The 19,808-nt window shown below is 42.9% G+C and overlaps 1 protein-coding gene across 4 annotated transcripts in view; it reads left to right on the forward strand.

Moving 5' to 3' along the window:
* The window catches only part of GNAL (G protein subunit alpha L), a 304,035-nt gene that overhangs the window by 281,999 nt on the left and 2,228 nt on the right, over positions 1-19,808 (forward strand). For all 4 annotated transcript variants that reach the window (XM_067547866.1, XM_067547888.1, XM_067547882.1 and 1 more), the window contains 6 exons: positions 3,631-3,685; positions 6,943-7,016; positions 8,627-8,685; positions 9,113-9,233; positions 11,259-11,389; positions 14,576-14,643. In XM_067547866.1, the coding sequence (XP_067403967.1) occupies positions 3,631-3,685; positions 6,943-7,016; positions 8,627-8,685; positions 9,113-9,233; positions 11,259-11,389; positions 14,576-14,643 (508 nt within the window). The remainder of the gene's footprint in view (positions 1-3,630; positions 3,686-6,942; positions 7,017-8,626; positions 8,686-9,112; positions 9,234-11,258; positions 11,390-14,575; positions 14,644-19,808) is intronic.

A 19,808-nucleotide genomic window follows, 5' to 3' on the forward strand; every position in this document is an offset into this window, starting at 1 on the left:
AATAAGGGTGGAGTGAATTCTCACATTTTAAGCATATCAAATCTGAATTTTGCATCTTGTATCTTTAGTATTCTATGATGTACACCTGCAAAATGTAAATTTCAACAAGAGGCAATTAATAGAAGGTACTTGAGGACTACTAGAAATTAATGTTCTATGGAAAGCAATTTTAGAAAATCGGTTCAAGTTAATGTGTTTAATATTGTGATGGAAGAGGAGCCTGTGTGTTTAGTAATATAATGTTAGCTCCATATCTCCTCATTTCTGGAATCCATTACTTGAAAAAGCAGTGCACTTATTTGGTTGTCAAAGTTATAGTCCAATATGATGATAATTAACCGAGTAGGTAATTTATATGCAGGGTATTCAAGAATTTTTCTCTCTGCAAAGAATAATATTAGGTGTTTATTTGGGAGGGAGTTATATTTGAAAAAAATGTACAAATGTTCAGTTCTAAAATACTGAAACCAGGGGAAATTTGCTAGTCGTACTTTAAAAGGTTAACATTCTGTGAAGAAACTGAGATTATGCCAAGCTCTTGTAGCAACAAATACTGATTTATTAGATACTAATTATGTGATTGCTGCTTGATATGGCAAGCTGATGATGATCGTCATACAATGCTGTATTTTGTTCAGTACAGATCATGGGTAGCTAATTCCATTAAAGCATAAAATACACTGCTGTTATTCTTAATATTTTTAATGTACACATTTAAAAATGGCTTCGTGACTATGGAATTCCCTGATTATTATTGTATCTAAGTTCTTTTTCAAGTGCTTGCTCACCTGTGTTCGGTGTGTGCACGCCCTCATGGATGGCTGTCGGAGATTTTTGCCTTAGTGTTATCAGTAGAGCCGGCTTTGGCGCCCTCTGGAGCCCCATGTTCATGCAGCAGTATATGAGGCACTGCTGGTGCTGTGCCCCCTCAGTTTCTTCTCTGCCCGTAAAGTTGTTGGAACGACTTTCTCTCTTGCATTCGCAAGTGCCTAGTGGTTCTTTCATACATAGTTGTTGATAGTTCTTGTAAATAGTTGTTAATGGGTTAGTTAGTTAGTTAGTAAGTTAGAGATAGTTGTCCTATCGGGAATGTTAGCTCAGTGACGGGGCATGCCCCGATCCCCAGGCTTCAAACCATGTTCTGTTTGCCACAGACCCTTCCCACTTAATGACCCTCACGATAGTTGTTTAAAGTGTTTAGGGGAAACACACATGAGAGATAACTAACTACAAGGGCTTCAGGCTGCGGACTGAGAAAGACCGGGACATTCACCCAAAAGCTCTGTTAATGGAGGCAGCACTCAGACCAGCCTCAGAACCCTCCCAATCAGACTTGGTGCTGAGTTCTTCAGCGTTGGTGCGGAGCACCCCATCAGCACCAAGCCCTTCTTGACACTGCTGGTGCTGAAGAAGTGGCAAAAGAAACAGTGCGCTGATTTACGCCATTCCCCCACGCCAAAGAGGGATCAGAAGGTGGGGTCAGGGAAAGGACCCACATTGGGCCAGTCACCTGCCCCAGAGTGGCAAGTGCCAACCTCTCCTCCCAGGGCTGAAAGCTCTTTGAGGGAGCCACCCTCAATTCCTGGAAGCGGAAGGGGGGCCCTCCACCTAACGGTGCCCTCAACACCGGAGGCCTTTCAAGAGGCCAGGGACTTGATGGCCCTCCCAGTGCCCTCCGCTCCTCTGGCCTTACCCTCAGCACTGGAGCCGGTAAAGGCACCTGTCTGTAGGGGTAAACCCACCATGGGGCTACTGCAATGGTCAGTCAACCAGCGCCATTCCCCATCTCAGCACCGGTCCACAACACCTTAGCCAAGATCTCTGGCACCATGTCAAAGGTCTCCGCCCCAGACACAAAGGTCCCTGGCACTGCGCTCCCGGTCTCCACTCCAGAGGAGAGACTTACCCAGCTATGTATTGCTGGTCTCAGTCTCCCTGGTACCGGTCATCGCCCTTGTGGCACCGGTCACTGGTAGCATAGCAATGGTTGCCAGACTCCCAGCACCGATCCCTGGTATCACGCAGCCTGACACCTCATCACATATCACCATCTCAGCACCACTTCCTTCCAATGCTCAGAGGAATCTTCCCAGCACCGCTCCCTGATTCCACACTGCAGCCAATAGGAGGAGCCACCATCAGCTCCACCACGGTCTCTGAGGGAGGAACTGTCCTCCTAAGAATTGTAGGGGGAGATCCCAGTCACTGGTCTCAAAAACAAAGATCAGTGGGCATACCACCATTAGGTGCAGGCCCAGCAGCAGGTGCCTGGCCTGAAGGACAATGGCCTGACCAGTGGCCAAACTGGAACCCATGGGGGATCCTGGTGGCACCAGCACCCTACTCTCTCCAGTCCTCAGCAGCCGGAAAACAGCTCTCTCCAGCACCAACCAGCCCGGTGCGGGACCCAGACACAGGATCCAATACTGGTACCGAGTCGTGGGACCAGGAGGTAGAGACAGCTCCCCTAGAAGAGGAAGAGGCAACTCTTCATGCCTGGATGAGACAGTGGTCGGCCTAGCTTCCCCAATACCTCCAGATAACTTTCGGGCCCACCAAGAACTCCTTAAAAGGATCGCGTCCAACAAGGGCGTGGAGGCTGAGGAGATCACAGAGCCTACAGATGGCCTCTTTGACATCCTGGTGGCTGCAACACTGGCTAAAGTCATGTTGCCGGTGCACGATGGGGTGTTGAAGGTTGTTAAAGCCCTTTGACAGACCCTATCCTCCCTGCTGCCAATATCCAAAGGGGCCAAGAATAAATATTATGTTCCAACCAAGGAATATGAATACCTGCTTTCCCACCTCTGTGGATCCTTGGTGTGGCTGTGGCAAACAAGCAGAACAGCCAGGGACAGGCAAGTTTGATGCCTAAAAACAAGAACACTAAGAAGCTGGACTTGTTTGGAAGAAAGATTTATTCCACAGCCAATCGTCAACTCAGAATCAACAACCAGCAGGCATTGCTGGGGAGATACAATTATAACATTTGGGACTCCATAGCCAAAGCCGAAGCCGGCCCTACAGGATCTGTTAAGGGGAAAAAAGTTCCGGGTAATCGTGCACGGAGGCGTGCACACACCTATAGTGGAATGGACATGAGCAAACATTCGAAGAAGAAGAAGGTTTTTTACAATTTCCTTACTTATGTACATTTTCTTATTAACACCGTACAGTAGATTATTAAAATTGATGTTATTTTAAAAATAGGCTTGTTTATAAAATACAACAAACCTCTCCCCCACTTTTTTAAAAACAAAATCTAAATTTTAGGTCTGAACAACTTGACAGATGGAACAACTGTTACATAGATGCATTATCTCATATGAGGCATTGTGGATTTAAACCAATATTTTGATTTAATGAACTTTTACAAAATTCTTATTTACTTTTATCCCATTTTTCTTATTAGTGGCCTGATGGTAAGTATGAAGCAAAATATTGAAACAAAGACTGGGCAAATGGTGGGTTAGAGACAGAAAATATATACTCGATCAAAGTAAATAAATTGTTAGGCTTAGGTCTTAACCCTTGAATCCATCTTTTATAAGTGTCTAGAATCTAAAATTGAAAAGGTAATGGAAATTGTAGTCTTCAAGGTTTTCTAAGTGCGTGTGTTTTTGATTCTAGCTTTCTAGAAAGAATTGACAGCGTCAGTCTGGTTGACTATACACCTACAGACCAGGTGAGTGAAACTGAAGAGGTAATGTGTGAATTAGGGTACCTATTTTGAAAGTTAGTAATTTCTGCTGTAATATAATTTCCTTTGTGGGAAGAGAATAGAACTGCATTTACATGAACACTTTATGGAAACATTACTTTAATCTCAGCTGCATTTGACATTTCATAGAAGTATGGCACACCACATAATTCTTGAATCCAGTGCAGTACTACAGCCAGCACTCTAAGGAGATAGTGAAATATTCCAGTTAAAAATATGTTAGAGCGCCCTTTCAGTGGAACCAGCTAGATTAATACAGAGAGTGCTGTTGTTGCTCCTATGATCCATCTGTTGTTCCTCCGTACTTCCCATTCTGTCTCCCCCAAACACAGTGTTTGGGCACTAACAGAGATGCCTGAGCTTTCCTGGGCAAGTTTCCATATGTAAAAGAAATGTTTAATTTCTACTGTGGTGGCAATAGGAGAGAAGTGATGCATTGGGGACTCTGCACTTCTGCGTGTGGCAGAACTAGAGCTCTGTGGTGGCTACTTACATTAGAGTGTAGGAGGAAGCAGCTATGGTGGAAGCATACCTAATGAGTTTGTTTGCACTGCAGATCCATTAGGTCATAAACGTGCTAGAAGGGGAAGGATTTCTATTTTCTTTCCCCTTTACCTCCAGCCACCACCCATTTCCCATAGATAACGAACGCCTTTTTATTTAGGCTTTGTTTGTGGGACTGCAGGTTGGCATTAGTGTCATGTTGGGGCACAGGTGCATCATATGGATCTATTGTATCATTTGCACCATTGTGAAGCTAGAACAAATTTGTTGCTTATTCAATTGGGACTGGGCACTTGGGTTTAAATAACCAGATGTATATGCATTTAAATGTTAAAACCTTATATTTTAGGATCAGCCTTCAGAGTGACCTTCCTTCTCTGCAGCTACTGAAAGTTACATTAGGCATATGCTGCCCTTTTTTTTTTTTATATATATATATATAATTGTTTCATTATATTTTGTTAAGGCACCCAGAAACCTTCCAGCATGGACACCAAAAATTTGCCTGTCAGTCACATACTGCTCTCCTATATGCATTGGTGCTATGTCCGTTTAGCCCTCAAATGATGTAGGCTAAAATATTTGCATTTTTTTCGTTACTTGTGTTATGATAGCACCTACAGGTCCCAGCTGACATTCGGGGCCCGATTGTGCTAGGTCCCACATACGCATTGTAAAAGAGTATGCTGCTTTGGAAAGCTCGCTGTATAAATAGCCATATAAGGGGTGGGAGATAGAAAGTATCATCTCGTTTTACAGGTAACTGAGGCACAGAGAGATTAATTGATTTACCAAAGGTCACACAGGAAGTCTAGGGCAGAGGGAGGAATGGGATCTGGGTTTCCTCAGTCCCAGTTGAGGGCCTTAATCACAAAATTATCCAGATGCTTCGAGAGAGTAAATCCTGAAATAGACGGCAGGAAAAAGAAATTATAACTATAGTATTTATAAACAATATTCACAAGGCAAAAATCATACAGCAGAGCGAATATAAAATAGAAATGAAATATGCAAGCAACAGATTACTAAAACTGCCTGATAAAATGCTGACTTTTCGACTGGAAGGCAGTTTCAGAGCAGGTTAACCTTCATAAAACTTAAACTCTCATTCTTTGAAATCATGACCTGACTTCTGCCTCAAGCTTCCTGGTGCCACTGGGGAGACATAGGCCAAGAGGGAGTCTCTCTTTGGTTTCATCAGCTCCTTAGGCCCATTCGTTCCTCTGGAGATTTTCTGTACCGTGTGCTGCCATTCCTGATGGCTTTATTGTAGCCAGGCTACCATGTTTAGGTTGCCAAACACTTGCTCCTATATAAAGTGGAAAGTTATGTTCTGGGATTTTTTTTATTGGAGCGGTTCTCACACCTCCAATGTTTGCAAAAGGCCTTTGATATTTGGAAGGGAGAAATGTGTCTTTGTCCCATGCAATTGCATTCAGGTTTTGCTGAGAGAGAACTTGTAAAAATCACCATTTCACCTCTATTACTTGCGTTCTTCAGGAAAATGTTGGCAGGATGCCAGAATAACTAAACATACAGATGTTCTGAGGCTGGGCTCCTGCTGCCAAGAGACTTTACTGGGTGGTGTCTGATAACTTTTCAGAGCAACTGTAGCAGTGGGTGTTTTGGGGGAGAGAAAGAGATCAAGTTGGACTTCCCTCCCAGACTCAGTACACAGCCCCAGTAGCCCATTTCCCTACCCCTCTCCATCTGGTAGCACCACAAGTGGGCTTGAAGCTCTCTTAACTCACGGGGGTGATGGGAGGGTGAGAGAGCTGAGTCAGGCTTGCTCCAACCAGTCCCTGGCCACAGCAACTCATGCCACCTTCCAAGGGCAGCACGTGGGACAGGAGTTCCCCCAATTCGCAGACAGGAAGAGAAGAAAAAGAGAAAGAGGTAGACAGGGCTTCTTCCCACCTCTGGGAAAACAGCCATCTTCTGCTGCCACCTACTGTTGTTAGTTCTGTAGTTCAAGTCATAGCAGTCTGGGCTGCAGTAGTGGAAAGTTCAGTGTTCAAGTCCTGATGATAAGGATAAAGTGGTTGTTACCGTTGCACATAGTTTGGGGGGGGGTTATATTTTTTTCTTTAAAAATCCCTAGGAAATTACATTAAAAACTATGTTTAAAACATTATTTATTTTGCAAAGTTATGTAATACTCAAAAGATAGGAAATGCCAGGTTTACAGCTGTGCTCTGACCTTAATTCTGCCCCTTTATTTATTATGATACAATCTTTAATTACATTATCACATACTATTTTTCAATAGGACTCCTATCTAATTCAGTGCATAAGTGGGCAGAATTAAGGTTGCACAGACAACTGTAACTGACATTTCCTAACTTTTGAGTGCTTGACTTTGCAACCTGACATTTTTAACTTATTTTTATATAATTTAAAACACAGTATCCATCTCACATGTGAAACTTCATACAATCCTCAGTAACAGACTTCAGTAGTATGTGCTTAAATGGATGAAAATGTTGGACATCTCCCTGCTCCTTCAAAGACAAGATTGTGGGCAAAACTAGTTATGATATTTAATTTGTATACTGATTATGTGTATAATCTGCAGATAGACACTTATAAACAATTTAGATTTTACTTTAATTAAACGAAACATCAAGGGTTTTCATATAAAGGAATATTCCATGCTTTTCAAATCAAAATAAGGAGGTAAAAATGTCACATATCTGTTTCTATTTTCTTATTTCCAGGATCTGTTAAGATGCAGAGTTTTGACATCAGGGATTTTTGAAACAAGATTTCAAGTAGATAAAGTAAATTTTCAGTAAGTGTGTTAGTAATCATTTATGATTATTGTACTTAATTTGAGCCATTTGATTCAGATGTTACCACCTCACACGTTTATGTTATAGCTGTGGGCGGTCTTCCAACCACTTTTTTTTTTTAAAGGACATAGTGTAATTGGCTTTTATTCAAAAAGAAAAGAAAGCTGAAAACTGTAGTAGTGTCCACTAATATCTCTCTATTTTGGGGTGTATCTGTGGTGGACATTACTTATTATTTAATTAATAATGTTTATATAACTTTGTCAATTTAGACAGCACTTTCTTTGGAGTTGATCTTGCAGACTTCATTGGGAATATTTGCATCAGTAAGGGTTTGAAGAATTGGGCCCAAAGAATTAAGTTCCTTCATATTCTGAAGAGCTGTAATTTATGGGTTTTGAGGTTCTACATTGTTTCCCTATTAAAATGCCCATCATTTTTTCATACACATCATCAGGTTGCCTGTAGTTATTATTTTTAACCAAAATATTTTATCAGTATTGTACCTCTGAATTGTACCTTCCCCACTGAGTAGTGGAAATATTCTGAAACTTGTGCTTTTGGCAGGTCCAAACATTTTGACCGCAAACCTATAAAAGTGCCTCACACGAAACCTCAACCACATATATTTCTAGAGGCTTAAAAATATATTTCTCCTGCAGGAAAAGTCTCTCTCTATAGCTGGGGTCAGCAACATGTGGCACATGTGCCAAAGGTGGCACATGCAATGATTTTGAGCGGCATGCCGCGCCACTCCCAGCCCCAAGCAAGGATGTGTGGCAGCTGCTCCCCACTTCCAACCCCGGCCCAGCGGTGCCCTGCTGGCCGGAATTGCACCGCTCCCAGCCCCAAGCAGGGCTGCACGGTGGCCGCTCCCCCCCTTCCAGCCTTGCCCCTCTTCCAGGTAGGCCCAGTAGTGCCCTGCCCGGAGCCAATGTAAAGCAGGGGGGGAGCCCTGCTTTGCACCAGGAGCAGCGCGGCTCTGGCCAGCAGGGCACCGTTGGGCCAGGGCTGGAAGGGGGAAGCGGCCACTGTGTGGCCCTGCTTGGGGCCTGGAGCAGTTCTTGGCCAGGGCCAGTGGCATGCCAAACCAGCCGGCCCCTCAGCCTCCCGTCCTCCCAGCCCCTCCTCCAGCCCCCTGCTGGGAGGGGACCGTGGGGACCCTGGACGCACAGGGGCCAGGCAGCCTTCCTCCCTCTCCTGCCCCCTCCTCCCCCCCACACAGCGGGGGGCAGGGAAGGGAGAGAGCAGGAGAAGGGCCCACAGACACACACACACCCCGCTGCCACCACTGTGGCCGAACACCTGGTAAGTCAGGGTGCTGGGCCCATGGCACATGGGAGAGGGGCAGGGGAAGACTTGGCATGCCCCTTCCCATAGGTTGCCGACCCCTGGTCTATAGCAATTCAGTGGAAGAGCAGGGAAGATAGAATTATATATCTCCATGACGTGCAACACCATTTCAGGAACTCTTCTGCCCTTCAGGCAGTATTTCTTTGCTATTGCCCTGGAATCTGTCACACATTTTAAACTGAACCCTAACCCTGCATGCTTCATGTGACTTTCCTAGTGCACACAAATGATATAACATCCTATGGCTTTTTAACAGCATGTTTGATGTAGGTGGCCAGAGAGATGAAAGAAGAAAATGGATCCAATGTTTTAATGGTGAGTCTGCACCACATATTTAGTTTGAATCTGTTCTCTGATGGGATAATTTCTGTACTGGTCTTAGAATTTTTTTTTGAACACTAAACTTAACTAAGTCAGTCCCATTTTTCAAAAACTTCTGTGTATTTTGTATTATTTTATCAGTTCAATGCATCTTCTCTTAAGTTTATTTCACCAAATGAGGTGTTTAAAGCAAAACAATGTCATTTGAACATGGATTAAAATTGCACATCACCATGTGACATTAATAAAGGAACCCAATATTATATATAATGTCTTCCAACTTAAATTAGAGCATGCATTGCAGAGGAAGTTGTGTGGCGCTTTTGTGTGGCTGCATGAAATATTACAATGTTGAGCCTGTTTGGAATATATGAAACAGTCTGTTTTCTTTATTTTTTTTTCTTTTGTGTTTTCCACCAAGATGTCACTGCTATAATCTTTGTTGTGGCTTGTAGCAGCTACAACATGGTAATAAGGGAAGACAACAACACAAACAGACTACGGGAATCCCTGGATCTCTTCAAAAGTATCTGGAACAATAGGTAAAAAAAGTAAATCTCTTTCTGGAGTGTTAATGTAGTCAGTAATAACAAAACTTAGCACTTAATTTTTCTAAGCTTTGTTCAAGCATTAATTATGTAAACATAAGCTAATGATTTAAAAGACTCAGTCAAGTCCTTTTTCTATCTGTTGTTATCAATATCTCTGTAGTATCTTATAGAAATTTCAAACAAAATATCTTTCCTTACCAACTAGAAAAAACGTTGCCACTTTAAGTTGCTAGTGAGCATGTACATGAGTGCATACAATGATGCCTCACTAGTGAGAAGGCCCCATTGCTAAGTATTAGATTTTTTTGTTTGTTTGTTTTGTTTAGAAAATGTCGACAGGACCAGAGTGCTCCCTGTTAACCAATCCTGAAGCACCACCTACTGCACTAACCCTTCCCCAACACCCTCTATGGCCCTGAAACAGGGCTCTTGTACTTACCATACAGAGCTGCTGCTGCAGAGACAAGACCATGTCAGTTTCTCAGTGTTCTAATAGGATCGTGGAATTGAACAAGAAGCCAACAGGCCAAATGGCCCACAAGAAGCTTCTAGATTCAGGGAGGGAGTGAAGAGGGCTTTGGAAAGGTCAACAGCCTGGTCTCAAGAGCTGCCACCATTTCTGTGTTCCTCTAGTGTTAAGCCCAGCTAAGGAAGCAAGTGAAACCCAATTCTGCCATCGCTGTGTTTGAGTGGGGAAGATCAGGATGTTCTCATATTTCAGCTCCATCTCCCCCTCAGGTGGGAGCAGATACACTGAGGATGTCCTCTCATCACAGCAATATGGTAGCAGTAGTAGCAGCCAACTTCATACACGTTCATGGCACCAGTCTCAATACCACAAGAGCATACAGGCAGCATCTGTCCTAAGAGTCGCCCCCTGAAAACAAGTCCAGTGGGACTGCACCCAGTTATAAGCAAGTAGCCCTGTTTAAAAACTTTAGCCACAGTTTGGGTCAGGGTTAGCATATGACATGGGGCTCCATGATAGGTCCAGCTGACAGCATGATGTCACATTTCTTTTCCCATCCCTAGTACAGCCACAAAATCTTGCCAGCCATCATTTCAGGCAACTCCAAAATCTGTGGGGAGAGAAGTATGAAATTTGGAGTTTGCTCTTTACCCAAAGTGTGAAGTTACAAGGTTGTATTGCATGATGATTGTGTAATTAGAGAAACTGTGGTAGCTGTTAAAATAGCTATCTAATCTAATTGTAGCTTTCTTCTAGATTGCACTAATGTTGCAGTCTGTGTAAATGATGGATATGGTAACTAGATAGCAATTTGAATAGATTCCTAATTGATAAGTAAAAATGATGTGCAATGTAAGATAATGAGAAGTTACAAGGCTTGATGTATCTATCTTTATGCTCCAGGGCGTGAGGTGATTGCCAGACCAGGTCAGGAAGAATTTTTAGCACAGACCGCAATGGTTTATTGTCACAATAATAGTCTGGTACATTATTGGGGCAGAATGGGGTTTACTTCCCCTGATTTATCAGGTACAATATAGGCCACTGTCAGAAGTAGGATTCTGGTCTGGATGGTCAGTTGATCCGTTCAGAGACAGCAATTTGTATGAAAAATGTATAAGAAGGATAGGTAACTTCCAATATTTCTCTGTTGCTTTAGTAGAACCAAGCACATCTTTACATGATATGGTGCACTAGTATTAATTTTTTACTATGTTTTTAGAAAATGCTAACACTCTGATGCCTAGGGTTCATGTTTCCTGATTTGGTAGCAAACGGTTAATCTATAAAACAATATTTTAAACTTGTTCCCTTCATAAGCATTTAATATATTTTAAACACTATTGATATATCAGCCAGTGTGGGTGTGAATTCAAGATAACTGAATTATTAGTTCAGCTTGTTTTGTTTTGGTTTTTTTTTAAACTTGATTAAAAGCAGCTCGCAGTCCACACAAAATAGGAATAGCCCACTAAGATTTCCTTTGTGAAATAGTTGTCCGATGAATGTGTTAGAGTTGGCATCAACATCTGGTTTGTTCTTCACAGGTGGCTACGGACCATTTCTATCATTTTGTTCTTGAACAAACAGGACATGCTGGCTGAAAAGGTCTTGGCAGGGAAATCTAAAATTGAAGATTACTTTCCTGAATATGTGCGTTACACTGTACCTGATGATGGTAAGATTTCATAACTCTTGGGATTAAAGTAGCAGGCATAATCCTTGTTCTCACAAGTACTACAGAGCACACAGATTCTTTCAATCAAAATGATGATACACCACTGTGAAAAGATAAGATGCATGGATGTACACGCACAAAGGGAAAACTTAACTTGGGAAAAGCCTTCCCTTTGGTATGAATAGTAAAGTCTGGAGGACAGATTTTGTCCCCTCTGGCAGCATATCAGAGCTATTAACAGCTGGCCAGGGAAGAGTTCCCTAGGCATAGGCACTGAGTATGACCACCTAAAGAGCCCTAGCCTACCTCCTCACAAGCCCCAGTGTAAGAAGGTGGGGGCGGATCGATCATGGGTGGAAGTGTGGCCATAATGGATGGCTCTACTGGGGTTCTGGGCTGCACTGCAGCTCAGATTCCAGGGAGCACAAAGATGAAATAAAGCCACTTTGCTCTTCCCCCACCTTGGCCATCCTCTCCTTCTGCCTGGACTGAGCTTCTGTGCTGCACCTCATGGAAGTGCAACACACAGAATCAAACTCCTTCTCTCTTTGAGGTTTACTTTCTGGGTAAGTACTAAGCTAAGATTTACTACAGTTCTGCATTCACACACACTTATTGTTAGACTTGTAATTCACAGTATTCATAAATTTGGACCAAGGCACCTTCACCAAAGAGACCATGCAGAGAAACTGAACAGAGAACTAAGTTTCTAATATGTACATAAATATTGAAAGTCCTAATGCCAGAAAGATGGGCAAGGGTTGGATTTCAGATTATTTTTGAAAATATATGAATGCTTTTCACTTCTATAGCATTCTGCAAGTATCAATTCAGTTCTCACAGCAGCCCAGTGAGATAGGGAAGTATCCTTATTTTATCTCTGGGGAAGCTAAGAAATGGAGGGACTGTTACTTGCCCAAAATCACAGTTAAATCTGTGGCAGAATAAGGAATAAAACCTGTATTTCCTGACTCCTAGCACTGTGCTTTAGTCACATAACCATTCCCCTGACAGATAGGTTTTTAAACCAATCAGTAAAAGAGTCAAAACGTTTTCATTTATGGCTTACTATTAATAATGATATAGAATATAGAAGTATAATGCTTTCATTCTACTCTGGAATTTCCAAGGCTGTCCACCACATCATTTTTCAAAAGGGAGTGGGAGGTGGAAAAGGCTTTCATTCCTTAAAATCTAGCTTAATTTGGGACTGACTTGATCAAACATAGTCCAGATGAAGATTTTAAGAAGAGGCCTTTTTTCCCTCAAAGCTTGGGTTAATTTGTGGAGTAAATCAAGCCACGAATCAAAAGTAAGAAGTAAAGTATAATATCTCAAGTTCATTGATTTGGTTTCACCAAGAGCTTCAAAAAATGGAGTGTACAGCCTTAGAGCTAAACATCAAATGACACAACATTTTTTTTGTTTTCATTTTAATTACTCATGTCATTTGTCTTTAATTATGTCTGGCTTTATTTAGTCAAACCATTGTAATACTTATAACAGACTGGTCCTGCTCCTTGACTTCAGGGAGAACAGAAGTGAACTATAATAGCCTGTGTGTTATCCTCCCAATAACTACTTTCCATCACTGCTATAAATAGGAGTGAAAAACACATTTTTGTATCCTAAAAACTCCTGTTCTTTGTCCTATTCTATTTGTAAACATCTGATCAGGTATCTTGTTAAGTACAAACTTATGGTGGGGTGGAGGGGAATGAAGTAAAATATACCTAGGTTGTTTCTTCACTTCATTGCTTATTTCAGGATTAAATGAATTCTGCACCCAAAACTAAGAGTTGACACGTGGTCTAGAGAATGAATTTCCAGTACCAAACAAGAACATTAATTTGATCAGTATGGCCCCAATTCAGCAAGATACTTAAGCACATGAGTAGTTTCATTGAAATCAATGGGGATTACTCACATGCAGAGTTAAGCACATTAAGTGCCCTATTAACTTGGGGCTGAAAAAACACCTTATACATAAGGCCCAACTTAATTTGCAATATTGCAGAAATTGAGGATCCTGCAATATTAGGCTTCCACCACAACTTTGATTTTAATTATCTTACTTTACACAGTCCACAATTTTGTGTACATTTGAGGTGTGCAACACACACTTTTTTCCCCATTAGTACAGTAGAACCCCATTTATCTAAGCTGACAGTGGTGGGGCTCCAGCTGTCAGTGCCACATCCCACAGAGCATCTGTCAGCTCTGTGCATTAATTATTGTAATATAGTTGTAGCAAAATGTTTGGTTATCAAAAATATTAGCAGGCATAACATAATACTTGAGTGTTTATATTATTCCCACACATTTTTCTTAAACAGATAGTTCTTATCTGGCTTTTCCACATTACAGTAATTAATAAAGGTCCATTATTATTTTTCCACAATTTTCCATGTCTTGTCCACAACTTAGCTGCAATTATTTGACAATCATCCTGCGATTCAAGTAGGGCCTTACCTATATAAGAAATGGTCTTCGGCATCAAAACTTTGTCAACAAATATGAAAGCAACAGAACGTTTAACTACTGAATTGCTGTTTTCACGTTTCACTGTTTTCCTGTTACTAAATGCTGGGGGTTGTTAGGAAAATCTAAGTATTTGACAATGAAAAATATTTTCTAATTATAAATAGTTTGTAGTGTGAAAAATATTTAAATCATTTAAAAAGGAACAAATTTACTAGTAAAGAAAGGTAAAATCTTGTTGATGATGATTTCTAAAGTCAAATTACTATATGTAGTAGCTTCATTGTGTGACACACGTAAGAGGCGCTGTCTTGTTAAACATTGTTTTTCTAATCAGCATATGGTATCAAGTTAAATCCAAATGTTGATCCATGTCTTGTCTATTCATGTGAGTAAAGCGATGGAAATGAGGGTGGGCGGGGGCCACAATTATTTGTAGGGTCTTACAATCAAGTTAGTGGTTATCCAATTTATCCAAGGAGCCGTTGCCCATAAAAAGCTGTGAAATACTCAGAAGTTTGTTTATTTAAGATGGTTTAAAGCATTCTTACTTTTTGGAAGTACTGATTGTGAATGTACTGTAAGCATATCATTTTTAATTCCTATAGTGAAGGACTCTCTTATTTATTCCATCTATTATTATATATACAAAATATCTGCTCATTTATTTCATTTATCTGATATAATTTATTTTTAATTAAACAGCAACACCAGATGCAGGAGAAGATCCCAAAGTCACAAGAGCCAAGTTCTTTATCCGGGATGAGTTTTTAGTGAGTAATTTTAAAAACCTATATTTCATCACATCATGGAGGGTACTCTCAGTAGAAATACTTCACAGTATGGTTCCATTTTGCAAAAAGAGGGTGGGGAAAATGCTTAGCTCTTTCATAGCTTTTTTTAAGCCATACATTTCACAGCACTGAAAAAAGGTTAAGCATTCATAGCCCCATTTTATAAATGGTGAAACTGAGGCACAAAGATGCCAAGTGCCCTGCCCAGTGCCACAAAGTGAGTCAATGGGCAGAGTCAGGAAAAGTCTCCTGACACCCAGTCTGGTACTTAGTCTACTGTGGACCCAGACTGACTTCCTTTTTCCTTTCATTCTCCATTATGTACATGGCCACAGTAATATGAACTATTTCCATTTCTGACTAACGTGATTTTTGTATGGATTTATTTATCTATAAAAGCTTAATCCAGTTGCATAGCAGTTTTAATTCACATCTCTGTGCTGCCTCTGTGGCCTCTTTGGAGTTCACAATCTATTACTGGGGTCCTCCGCTCGTCAATAGGTTAGTTATAGACCTGTCTGAGTGCCCCTGTTGGACAGTCAGCAGTCTGTTGTAACTGGACCAATCCTTTGCATCCCACATGCTTCCAAGCCAACTGGGTCTGGGCAATGTCCAGTCACTTGTTTCTAACTCTGAGCCTTCAAGGCACCCACCTCCCAGGTGCTTCTGGGACCCTTTCCTTGGGATGTGGGACTCTGCAGTCCTGCTGCCCTGGGCCCTGAAACCAGTGCTCTGGGTTCCTCAGTTGCTTGTGCATACCCCCACACATCAAAGTCCCCTGCATAGGTGCTTTGGATTATAGTTTAGATCTTCGGGGACACCTGGCAGGTAAAGTAAGGAACACAGGCTTGCACACAGTAACTTTGACTCTCAAAGCACACATGAGTTACAGAGCAGGACATAAAAAAACAACAAAACTACTGAGTCTGTGCTCACCACTTCTCATGAGTGTTTAGGCCCAGCCCGTGTGTCAGGTGGGTAGGTGTCCCCTGCAGTCCTTCGGTTTCCTTGGTGGTGATCTGTGGTGAGAAATTTGATTCCAAGGCCAGAGGGCACACCGGGACCACTGTGATCATTAATCTAGTGGTTCTCAACAATTTGGGGCTCAGGAACCATCTGTAAACCTTGATTGCCAGACTGAGTTGCTCCCAGACTTGATGCTCCCACCCCCCTTCAGGGGTCCATCTGGTGGGGTGGGAAGGGCAGGGGTTGGAGCTAAAGTTCCAGATGCTCTTGCCAGATGTGAACAGCTGGGACTATACCCCTCTGGCAACTAGGGGAAGAGGTGGTGAGCCGAGACCATCCTAAAACCACACAGCCACTCCCCATGGGTGGCAGAGAGTAAGGGGGGATTTGCGGGCCTGGAGATGAAGTGGGGAGATCAGGGGATTGGGGATGTAGTGGGGAAAAAGTTGGGGGATCTGAGGGAGACAGGGAAGGAATTCGGGGGCAGTGGGAGGCTGGGGGAAAGGTATGGGGCTGAGGTGTCTGGGGGAAGAGTGGCACAGTGGGCCACAGTGTAAAGTGGACACAGTGTAAAGGGGGGATTTGGGGTGCTGTGTGTAAATGCAGGGGCTTGGGGTAGGAGTTGGGGGGGCAGAAGGGGGCTGGGGTCCAGTGGAGGAAGATCTGGGGGGCTGGGTGCTAGGATGGTGGTATGTTAGAGATGGTGTTGCCTGGCTGTGGGGCAGAGGGTGCATCCAGGGGCTGGTGCTTACCAGAGAACATGACACCTTCCTCTCCTTCCTGGCTGCTGTCCTGTGGAGCTGGCAGGGCTCAACTCCCCATTCCAGGCATTACAACCTTTGAGGTCACAGCACCACTCAGGTTTGGTTTGGCCCCCCGCTTGCTCATGGAACTGCACTTCCACTCACTCAAAATTGGCCCAGGTGGACCCCATCACCATAACAGAAGGGAGGCTGGGTCAAATCTGAGCAGGGCTATGACCTTGTGCACCAGGTTGCAAATCCCGGAGTGGGGTGCTGAGACCAGCCAGCCTCATGACCCTTTGAAACATTCTGGTTACCCAACGATGGGTCGCAACCTAGGGGTTGAGAATTCCTGCTGGTACGTTCTTCCAATGATTAATCACCTTTGCAGTTAAAAATGTACCCCTTATTTCCAGTCTGAATTTGTCTAGCTTCAACTTCCAGCCATTGGATCGTGTTATACCTTTGTCTGCTAGATTGAAGAGCCTTTATCAAATATTTGTTCTCCCAGTCAAGGACAGATTTTGCTCCTACATAAGTAGGGCACGATTAAATTCACAGCCATGAAATGCATCAACCATGAAATCTGATCTCCGCTGTGTGAGCTCCTGTCCTGTGTAGGGCTCCGGCTGCTAGTCCTGGCCAGGGACGGGGAGGGACGAGACTTCCTCTTCCCCTGCAGGGGCCGCTCCCAGGGCAGGTCAGGTCAGACCCACCTTTGGGAATCTGTTCGGCTGAAGGAAGCTCTGCGACTCCCCAACCCCCCACACGGGAAGGCTGCGGCTCCAGCTGTCAGCCCCCTCATTCAGGCAGGAGACTGCCAGGAAAACCAGACATATGGTAACCTCCTCCCCCCGCCGCCCTTCAATACCCTGCAACCCTTAGTTCTGCTGTGGTGCTCGCTTTAGATCTGTGTGTGTGGCCAGCAGCCCTCCTCTCTGGCTACCCAGCTCTGAAGGTAGAACCCCTGCCAGCAGCAGGGCAGAAATAAGGGTGACAATCCCACAACCCCCTGACAGTAGCCTTGTGACCCCCCACCCTGACCTGGCTGTGAAATTGACCAAAATGGACAGTGAATTTGGTAGGGCCCTATACCTAAGGTTTCAGTCTCCTCTGTCACGTGCCCACTGGGGAGTTTCAGCACCCCATTCAGGAGGTTCAAGTGTGAGAGCCTCATCACCCCAGTTTTGGCCCCTTTACCTGGCATAAAAGAGCCAGAACTGCATGAAGGGGCGCTACATGTCCCTTCTCTGGCGGGAGGAGAATTCCCCCGGTTCAGCCACATCTGAAGACAGCTTTAGGGCTGCCTTCCTGTCCCCTTATGGCCATCTGTAACTATACCTGGCACGCTGCAACACTCATAACTCTCCCTCTGCTGATCCTGATTGCAGCCACCAATTCTGTTTCAGATTGTCTTAATTAAACACAGGTTTATTATGGACTAATTAAGAAAAGGTGTTTATATTTAAAAATATAAAAAAATATCAGTAGGCAGGCATGAAGCATCTGCTCTGATTTTCAGAGGTGCTAACTATCTGAAAGCACCCATTAACTTCAATGGAAGTTGCAGGTATTCGGTACCTGTGAAAACAAGGCCATTAGTTTCCAATTTATGAGTGCATTAGCTAGGTATGGCAGGAAAAGCTGTTTGTCTGGCTCTCCAAGACAAGGCTAGTGATCCAGCTCTTTGCATCAGCAAAATTTTTCTTTCCTTGCCTGGTCATTTCACATGTCTAGTTCATGACAGTGTCTTCTATTTCAGGAGGACTCTATTTTATAGGAACACTCCAGGCTCCTAGTACTGTGTTTAACCATAAGACCAGCTTTCCTCCTTGCAATGTTGAACCCAGTATTCATACATTCTAAAGAAATTCTCCCAATCGAAACATTGATTATTTTGTATATAGGATTCTGCAACTGCTGATGTTTTACTTCAATACAGTGGATCAGCCCTACAGAAACAGCATCAGGGCAAATCTTGTTCATTCTGATTTCTGTTTTGAAAAATCTGAATAAGTTCTTCTTGGACTTGAAGCGGCTGCTGTCTGAATGCATTGACCTGGGTTCCAAGAATAGTATATTTAGCTCCTTTCAGAAGAATCTGTTGTGTTCTCAATCTCCTTGACCTGTTCATAATTATAGAGATCCAACATTCCATATTTTTCTTGTGTTCTATTAAGTAATGGTTCTTCAGCTAAATGTTATTTTAGAGGTGTGTATTTTTCCTTCAGTTGGCACTCTCTTCTATTAATACAAGTCTAATATGATTCCTCAAAATAAGTTTTGAGTTGAAAATTCAGTAGATGGATCATCTAAAATGATAAGGTTGCTTAACTGCCAGGGCACAAAAAAGACAAACATTATGAAAACACATACTTTAACGCGCTGCTGTAGAGTCTCAAATGTAACTGGGCATCATCAAACGTTGCGGTGAACCGGCTACATTGTACTTTGCTTAGTGGAATCAAAAGTTGACTGTGTATGATCAGCACTATGCCCCTAGCAGCTAATGGAAATTCCTTGTTGCTCAAATAGCAGAGCCTATGCTTTTGGAGCAGGAGGGATGAGTTCTGTTCTTTGTTGTCACTATAAAAATGTACGTCACTGTAGTGTGCATCATAATTATATGAATGATGCACACAGCAAGCTTGGCCTGATTCACACCCCAGCTTGCTCCAAACTATATGTTCATGTAGACAAGCTACATTGCTGATTTGAAACAAAAGTTCACAGTTTTGCCACTTGATGGCACCAAAAAAAGAAAAATCATTCCTGGGACAGAAGCACTGCAACATTTGGTTATCAACAGTGCAAGCTATATATGTGGCTATGTATGAATAATATATAGCACAACAGCTCTTACCAGATACCCGGTATAACTGCTTGAAGGGGCACAGTGTTAATGGTATTTTAACCTTATGATAGTGTGCATGATGTTCTTTCTGTTATATTTTACCTGGTTTACCCAACTCATAAATTGGAAACGCCAGGAAGGTCTTCTAGTCTGTCCTGCTCATGCAGGATTATTTTGCCAATGGTCACATTCAAATATACAGTTAGTTGAAATGATTATTCTTTAAAGTTACCATCGGATCTCATTCCTGGGTCTCTGTGTCCTGGTGCAAGACACGGGAGTATTTTGGTCTCTTAGGGCCGTGATAGGGAGATGGATTGTGAGTCACTCCCCTGACTAGCTGTCACAGGGAATGCAAACTTCCCCACACAACCCTTTTGATGTTCTGTAGACATAACTTTTAGGGGAAAGTGTGCAGCTTAGTTTTCATGCCCATTCACTCCTTGGTCACTCTTGCTGAGCGTCAACCAGAGAACCAGTTCTGATGGTCACAGTCTAGTTCCTAGTAGCTGGGCCACACTATAAAACAAACCAGTATTGGCTGCAGCTGTTAGATGGCAGTCGGTTCTATTCACTGTCAC

The sequence above is a fragment of the Emydura macquarii genome, unplaced genomic scaffold, assembly GCF_026122565.2.
Source record: "Emydura macquarii macquarii isolate MOO-44397 ecotype Brisbane River unplaced genomic scaffold, CSIRO-AGI_Emac_v2 contig_212, whole genome shotgun sequence".
Taxonomy (NCBI): domain Eukaryota; kingdom Metazoa; phylum Chordata; order Testudines; family Chelidae; genus Emydura; species Emydura macquarii.